Raw genomic sequence first — 8,908 nt, forward strand, 5'->3', positions numbered from 1 at the left:
GTTGGGATTGCTTTACTGGTAATTCGTTTTCCAGATGACGTTGGACACCTCACTTGCTTTGTCCACATAACTTAGAAGAAGAATATGTCTGATTTTCTTTCATTTGAAAAATTTCAAGGAAGGTCAGAGGATTGTGTTAGCCAAAGGGACAGATTTGTGCAAAATTGAGGCAAAGATACTCCAGAGTATGTTGATGTTTTTTCTATTCAAGGAATGGGAGAATAGCTAAGAGAATCAAGAGTTTCTTAGTGTCATTTGCCAGATGCCACCTGGAAATTTGTACAAAAAAATTCCTGAATGGTGGTACAAGGAAGATGTGACTCAGGTGGCAGCTGTGGTCTAGACATTTTCATGTTCCTCCAGGGAAACTGCAGATCTCATCAAGCAGACTATAGAGGAGTCAAGCAAAAATGCAGGTCTCTATCTGTTAATTTTTTAAAGATCCTCTGCCCCTGTGGGAGCTAACCTGGTGTCCAAGTCCATCTGTAGTTTTTTTGGTCAGGGTAACTCGGGGAAGTGTTGACCATGTACACTAAACCGGCCTGATGAGGGGAGCAGTAAGAATTGGCAGCACACCATCCTTTCTGTGCCACATGGGCGATGTCACACACAGCTCTAAATAATAGAAACATGTTATAGCAATGACGATTGTTGCAGCCTTGGTCGTGTAGCTTCACCAATGCCTAAAACTGTTTCTAAAAGCAGGCTGCACCCTTGAGCTGAAGCCTAGTGATTTTTTTTTCCTTCCTTTCCTTTTTCAGATGGCTATGCATTTTCTCAAGAAGAACACGGTGTTGTTTCCCAGTCGGAAGTTGTTCGATCCTATGATACAACCAAAAGGAGAGCAGAAGTGCAATAACATGATTCTTTCCTTGATTAATGGTGGGAATAATGGGATTTGGATCAATACGTCCACTGTTAACACATCTGCGACTAAGGTTGGCAGCAGCAGCCAAAACACCRGAGAACTCATTTCTGTGGCCTTAGCCAACAAGTTTCTGTATTCTCCCTGCAAACCTTGAGTACGTGTATGGGGGAGGGGGAAATCATTGTTTGAATTCAGTTGCAAAGCTCTGCCTAAACTTTTGTTTATGTTGTTATGTTGTTATGAAGCATTTGACTGTGCTATGTGAGGTGTGAAATTAAAAACAATCTTTTACCACTATTTAAAACATCAGCATAAGGTTGTTCTGGGAGAAAAGTAGAAAATTTATGTTCCATGAGAAATCAGCCTTCACTTAATTGGAACAGGGGTGCTGAGATTTCCTGTTTTGTTACACACAGACCAAGTGCACATGGCTGCATGCAAACCTTACTCTCTCTAATATTCACTGTTTACGAGATTTGACTGAAATTTTTAACAATTTGGCGTGAAACTCTTGCAATGAAAACACAATCTGTAGCAAAGAATGCTTATTTGCCTTCTCATGATAGAATAACATGATAGCAATTAATTATATAGAATATTTCTTGTCCTCTTACAGGATTTATTATGGCTCTTTCTTAGCTTTCTAAAAACCAGTTAATAGCTTACTCTCAAAGCGAGGRTGTGGAACTTGGACGGCTTGGTAGGGCAGCTGTGTGGGTTGCATGGCATTCTGCACAGAGAAGATTTGAAATAGGTGCCCCCATTCTGGTAACTCTGCAGGTTGCAATTGAATGTGCACTTCAAATTTGGCCTGGGATTTCCCTCCCTTATCCCATTCCCCTTTTAACAGTACAAAAAAATAGTGAGAACTTAAAAGGCCAGTGGTTATTCTGCTGTAAAGAGATCTCCGGCAGTTGGGGTGGGGGTAGTGCGAAGAAACTGGTCAGGTCTTTTTGGACCTGGTCAAAGAAGAATGTTTCTTCAGTATTGCTCACCTCCTCCTCCAATGCACACATTTTCTTTTCTAAACATCTGAAAAGCTGGTGCCTTTATCTCCTCTGCTGTTAGAGCTAAAGTGAATGCATGGGGGAGAAGTTTAGTTTGACTTTCACATGTGAAGGGATAAAATCTCTGCAGGAAGAGGAGGAGAGATCAGGAAACATCCTCAACTCAGTGCAGGGATGAAAGCTGAGGAATTACTACCGGAAGAGAATAGGGCCAGAAATGTGCTCCTTCTCCTTGAGAAGCTTGAACAAGAGCTGATTCACTGGTGCTGGAGGAAAGCTATGCTGTGTAGATACACTTTAGGAACGTTCGGTCCAGAGGAAAGTCCTGATCCATCCATACAGTCCATTGCCACAGCTTCATTAGTTGTTTACTACAGTGAGGAATAGGGTTCCAAAGGAAAGTTAGGAAGGGTTTATGCACGTGTGTGTACATACACACACATGCACGTGGTCACTGTGAAGAGAAGAGCTACAGTTTGCTCAGCCAAACAGTCCCTTTTCCAGATCTGATCCATCAGCAGGTTTTCTGATGCACTCCACCTCTTGAGCTCTGGAAGGAAGGCTGGTTTCACTGCCTTTCTGTGTGAATGGGATGAGCGTGCTGCTGCATATATTGGAACTATGAAGAAAAAAAACTGGGGCATAAGTTAAAGCTGAAAGAGCTCATAGAAAGTCTATGCTGTTTTTCAGACAAGTTCTATTAATTTTGGTTGCCAAACCACGTTTCTGAATAGCATAAAGTAAGTATTGCTGTGTTTTAGCCAGATTTTGTGGTTAATGTATATGCTACATGTGTGCATTTAAAAAGTTGGCGCTGTTTTTTGCCCTACTGTCTGTCATCCAGAACTTTTATTGATTTTAAACATATCCGAAAGCAATTTGAATATGAATATTTATGCTCAGCAAGGAAAAGAAAATCACCAGCCTGTCCCACTGGCTTAATACTTCTGAAGGGTTGTGAGTAAATGCTGGCATGCAAGTGCCACAGTGCAATTCGCAGAGCCACCTCGGGGGCCTGGAGTCCCCATCTATGTTAAAAAGAAAGTTTTTGCTTCTGCAGCACCAGGCAGGGTTGTTCTTGGGTTGGGTTGGTGGCACAGAGAGAAAAGCCATCACCCTCTTTCTGCAGCGCTAATGAGATAATTATGCAATAAGGGAAGCTTACAAATAATTTTGCCATAGGCTTGAATGTCAAGGGGCCAAGTGTATGTGTGTGTATGTTTTCTGGGAGATTAACTGTGTATAAAGGCAGGAATACTGGGGGAGAGAATAAATAAGAGGAGGCTAAACCTGATCGCGGGCGCTTTTAAATCTTAGTGCTGATCTAACTGATTAAGTGCTTTCTTTTATTTAGAAAAAAAATCTATTTAGGAAATGTGTGGGACAAGTCTGACCTCAAAACTGCTAACTGTTTCTTCCTTTTGTAACCCCACAAGTAAAATTAACTTCCTATGGAGACAAAGCAAAATCAATTTAGTCTTTGTACTCTAAGCCACACACTACACACTGACAGGTAAACAATTCGGAGAGAATACTGGAAAAAAACTTATAAAAAAAACTCTAAATAATGAAGAAGGGCAAATAAATAAGTTAGGCAGAGAATAGAAAGGATCCTGGAGTCTTCCATTCTTAACTTAGTGCAACAAAGTTTTACACGGCGTAATGAGAGAAGCTGGGGAGGAGCAGCTGTCATCTAGTGTGATTTATTTTATTAGTGCGGACCATGGGCTGTATCATTCTGACCTCGCTCTAAGTTGAGGTCAGTGTGTGTCACAAACACAAACTCTCCCTAGAGTGAATAGGGGCTTAGTTTGGGGTGCCTGTATTGGATGCCAGTTCAATGGAAATTGCACATGGGGTTTGTCACGTGGCTATACAGTACGTGACACTGGGGCTAGCAGGTCAGACTTTATCTTCACTGTAAGGCCTTAATCTCTATCTGAGTTAATCCTGTAGAGCCCACCCAGGTCAAGACCTGGCATTCTTCTGGTTCTTTGGAGTCATTACGGGAATTAATCTATTGTCATATGCTATAGCCTGGCTGGTGGAGTTCCTTGTCTTTGTGAACAATGATTAGGTGTATTCCAGTGTTGTGTTAGCAAAAGGAGAAGGGCAGCTGTTCTGTATAAACAAAATTCCTTGTTCATTAACACAAATGCATATAGCAATAGGAGCGACCTTTGAAAGCACTATTTGAAAACGCTATCAACCAGACAGGGTATCAGAGCAGAAGGGATGGAAGATTTCTGCCTGACCATCCACGTTAACCACCTAGGGTTGGTCAGGAAAGGGATTCTCTGGCAGCTCTCTGCACTGGCTAACGTGGTGGCTTTTTTTTGAGTGTTCAGGAAGAAGTGATTTTCCTGAGTTAAACCTGGATCTGGTTGCTCCTTTTTGTAACAGTGCAATCACTGTTTGCATAGAAGCTACTGTTGCTTTAACGATTGCCTGGTAAGAAATTAAAGGCAGTGAGCAGGAGTCTAAGCTGAGCACCGCTGAGAAGTCTGTTGACATTTTCTTTTCCTTGACAGGGCTTCAGGCCTTGCTGTAGGGAGCTAACATGCGAAGTCAGTAATAACTTGTCAAGAAGAAATGGCGAATAACCAGTGAAAGTATCTGAGACAAACTAAGCTGCTAATGTATCTAAAAATGTGTGTAGAGTTAACATGAATTATATGGGCTGTAAATTAAGATAACAGTCAAGCCTCACTAATCTGCACTTCACTAGACCACATGCTTCTTAGTGCACACCAAAAATATGCAGTCTCTTTCCCTGCCTCAGCCAACAGCTAATAGCAGATGCTGCAGGGAAGTTTCCTGTTACTAAGATTACATTATTTTTACAGCATCTACTCAAGTGTGTTTGCTGGGAGACAATCAATGCTCTTAAATAACGGAGAGCTCAGGTGGACCAGAAGTGAAATGTGGGTCACCGCCAGTGGGCAGTGGTCACACTGGGTGCAACTTGGCACTCTGTGGATAACCCCCACCACCACCACCACCAAGGCTGGGAGGGCTTTGGAAAGGAGCGTGGGCCTTAGGTTGTCCCTGTCCTGTAGGCTGATTTTGCCCTTTTGGTCTAACTTGCTAAATCTGCTGTTTTGCATTGCCTTCAGTCATCAGTGCAAACTAATGATGCCCTATTTACATTCTCCCTTAGTTTTATAAATAATGACTTAATTTCATTTTTAAATACTCTGAGGACTGTACTGCTGCCTTTTTGCCTCAGAGCTCGAGTTTGAAGTGGGGCAGCCCTTGAGTGAGTGTTCGCCCTCAAGAAACACTTTGGATTTGTCAGATTTCTCCCTAATTTTAAGGCACTGAGGATATTTTACCCTAGTTTGGGATCATCACACAGTGTCAGTGTTTTCAACTTCAGTTGGTTTGCAGGGTGAGCTCTTCATCTCTTGTTGACCTGAAGAATATGCTGTGATGATATGAAATACCTAATGGGCTGGAGAAGAATATGGCTGTGTCTACACTGTATTTGATACATCTGGTTTCAGGAGAGCTCTGAGACCAGTTTACTTCTGAAACATGGCACTGACCATGCATATTGCTCAGTCTCCGGACAGACAGGGTCAGACTACCTACAAGTCCTTCTGCCCTTCCAGGAGGGACCCTTGTACTTGCCTCTGTCGGGAGGTCTGTCTACGTTGCAGGTCAGCACTGTCTTGAGGATGCTGGGCACTGAGCAGATGCAGACCCTCCACCCCTACCTTGTACCTGCAGGTCCCCTCAGGCACAGCCCTGGGGCTCTCCTGCAAGCAGGTGCAGGCACAGCCAAAGCGTCTATCAAATAAGAAGTGTTTTGAATTTAGGTCCAGGTAATATCCCTAGTCATAGCTAGTAATTGTCACTGTGGACAGTGTAATGAGGTACTTTAAGAGATGAGGAAGACTCAGCAGGTTACAAAGGTGATGACTGGACTTGCACACAGCCCACTAGACAGGCCCTGCATGAGCAACTGTCACTTGCCAAGTGAGTGGACTGACAGTGACACATTTACTTAGCATGTTGCTTATCTGCAGCAACATGACTTCTCCTTCAAAGCCCTCTGTATGGGAGCTCCGTCCCAAGTCTCTCTCTGAAGGGCAGCTTTCCAGCCAGGCTCAGAGAGGGTCAGCCCTGCGGAGCTGCCCGTTCTGTAACGCGATGGCATGGTTGCCTGTGTCTCTTAGGCCACGATCACTTGGACTTTCCCAGCAGCAGCAAAGGTAGAGCAACCTGCTCCAGACACAGAGCCCCTGCTGCTTTTAAAGGGATCTTTTAGCGCTGTCCAGGTTGGGCCTTTGACATGACCTGAGTTTTCAGATGTGCTGTACAGAGAGGAAGGGTGATTTCTAGAGCTTAATCTTGCCAGTGCTGAGCCTTCTGGGTTGACTGCAAGCAATTCCAGTTGGGATAGAGTTAAATGTATGCTTACATATTTTCTGGATCATACATGAAAGGCTTAATGCTTTGCTTGGTGAAACTATAGGCATTGACTAGTTTCTTCTTAGAGTTTTCCCTTTCTTTGTGGGATTGGGTCAGGTTTTCTCAGTTTGACTGCACAGTTACACAGCTCTGTTGCTATTTGATTTTTAGTATTCTCATAATATTGCTCACAGTGATCTCTCAGAACTGCATAGCTCTAGCAGGGTAAGAGCTCAGGTCCTCTTACTTGAAAGTGTCATTATCCTCCAAACACCAAAAAAGCCCCCACTACACTTAAATGCTTGTGACCAGATCTGTTTACCTGGAGAAGGCCACAGGACAGGTCAGCACAACAGATGTGGACAAAAGAAACCCAGTGGGAGCAAAAAATAATTTTCCATACTTTCACCTAGCAGCAAGATTAATGGAGGCTTTCAACCTTGTTTACAAGTAGAAATCAGAAAGTGTCCTGTGCTGCTTGGCCACATAAGTGACTCCCAAAAGTAATTGCTTCTGTGACCTGCAGAAAGCCCAGACAACCTGGGCTGGTTTATCTTGGCCCTGGAATGTGCTCTTGGATGGGCTGTCTGGAAGGGTGAGTGGACTAAGAAGTGAAATAGCTTGGCAGAGACAACTGCTGTTGTTGGAAGAGAGGGAGGGGAGAGATTCCTCTGTCTTCCCTGAAGAGCTGTGATAAAGCTTTCTCCTCTGGTTCCTTCCTGCAATTCTGGGAAGGGAGGAAGAGAGCTGGGTTGCAAGTTTGTGAAGCTTTGTTATCTCCTTAAGCAGAGCCTTTTCTGGCGCCAAGCTGAGTCCTGTCTTCTGAGAGAGGGAACATTTCCCTACCAGCAGCCCCCACAGCTTGGTGTCGCTAGGCACCAACTATCCCATGCTCAACCTACACCAAATCCTGTTCTTGTTGCTGTCTGGTACCCTAATCCTGCCATTTTCTGGGTTATAGCAGGCCACTAGATTGTTGTCTGGCCTCTTTTTGCCTCATGGACCCACAGGAATTGAGCAGTGAAATGATTTCAGTCCTGACAAGGAAAGTCTTTCATGGAGAGTTAATGGAGACTTCTCCTTGAGTGTGGCTCCTGGGTTTGTTCCCACCCACCCAGGTGGATGGGTGGGACTTGTTAATCCAGGGGACCTCAGCCTTTCTGTGATAGTTTGAAGTCTAGGAGTTGTTTCATATGGATTTATAGCCCATTCATTTGCAGTGTAGAAAGAAAGTAAAATAGCTGAGTGGTGATGTTGCTCCAAAGCTTTTCTTTATGTATCAAGAAGGTCAGATGAGCTCTTCCAAAGTCTGCCAGGAATGAGTCCCAAAGCAGCTCTATGGGCAATGGTTACACCCCCGTGTGCCCGAAGCTGAACTTGGGTAATGGCAGTAGCTGTGTGTATATGACCTGGAGAGGCTTCACAGTCACGAGAGCTATGCCCAGTGTTCCCCTCTCTGCTGAAATCTAGTCAGCCTAGCTGAAAGTAGCTGAATGTAGTTCATGCAAAGATTTATATGGTCTCCTCTGAGACATGGGGATTTCTTGTTTTTTTTGTTTTTCCTCAGCATCTCTGTAGACACTGAAGAAAAATAAAAGTGGGTAAATGACAAATTCTTTGTGGACAAGCCCAGCCCTAGGCAGTCATGCAAAACTCTAACAATGAAGAAAAGGCTAATATATTGCTAAAATGTCACTGCGTATAGCCAGAAGGTCAGGACTCTTGTAATTATGGAGTGATGAAGCCAAGGGAAAAAGCCAACATTAACAGAAAGACGTGATTGTTTTAAATTCTGACCACCTTACTGGGTGGTTTCCCTGAGAAGATGTTCCAGATGTAATCTTGGCATAAATTAATCAATTGCAAAACATCTGCAGTGTTTCTTAGTAAATGTGGAATTTAGCAGACACTGTATATATTTTGATTCAGGAAACAAATGCAAGCACTTGCTCTTCTAACCATCAACAGCTCATAGACTGGAAAGTTGTTCAATGTTGTTTCTCAACTCTTTGTAAAAAGGGCTCCAGATGAGATAAAACAATTAGGCAGTCGAGCCCCCTGGGACTGTGTGTGCATGTGTGTGTTGGAATAGTCTRTTCAACTTGAAAACCTCCCCCTGCACCTCCTTCTGCACCCGAAGTGTAGCCCGTTGTTCCTGGAGGTCAAATATTCAGCTGTTTGAGTGACAGGATCTTTAACAGCATCTTTTTCATCAGTGAGCCAAGTCATGTGCCCACTTGTCTGTCATATCCGTACTCGAATTGCTTAAATATTGTTTCAGATGGGGAGGTTTTAATCTGGATATGCAGAGCGGAGTAATGCTGTGGGGGAATGTTTAATTGGCTCCCAGCAGAGCAGCAAGAGCCATGGTGGTGTGGGGGTTTTTTCCTCCAGAAGTGTTACCATTTTCACGTTCTATTAATGTCCTCTGGTAGTTTAAATACAGCATCACATTACAGTGGAGTTTGTTTCCCTCCCAAACTGCATACAAATGAAGGTCATTTACTTGTATTTTTAGAAGGTTGAGAAAACTTAACAAATTTGTAGCTTTGAACAGCATTGTTGACTGTTGTATGTCTGCACAAAAGTATTTCCAATAAACCTTTTATTAAAGCAA

The 8,908-nt window shown here is 43.4% G+C and overlaps 1 protein-coding gene across 3 annotated transcripts in view; it reads left to right on the plus strand.

The window, feature by feature from the left end:
* Positions 1-8,908, plus strand: part of ATP8A2 (ATPase phospholipid transporting 8A2) — a 314,203-nt gene extending 305,295 nt beyond the window's left edge. For all 3 annotated transcript variants that reach the window (XM_026065895.1, XM_026065896.1, XM_026065899.1), the window contains one exon: positions 762-8,908. In XM_026065895.1, coding sequence (XP_025921680.1) covers positions 762-859 — 98 coding nt within the window. In that variant the 3' untranslated portion in view covers positions 860-8,908. The remainder of the gene's footprint in view (positions 1-761) is intronic.

The sequence above is a fragment of the Apteryx rowi genome, unplaced genomic scaffold, assembly GCF_003343035.1.
Source record: "Apteryx rowi isolate R43461 unplaced genomic scaffold, aptRow1 scaffold_233, whole genome shotgun sequence".
Taxonomy (NCBI): domain Eukaryota; kingdom Metazoa; phylum Chordata; class Aves; order Apterygiformes; family Apterygidae; genus Apteryx; species Apteryx rowi.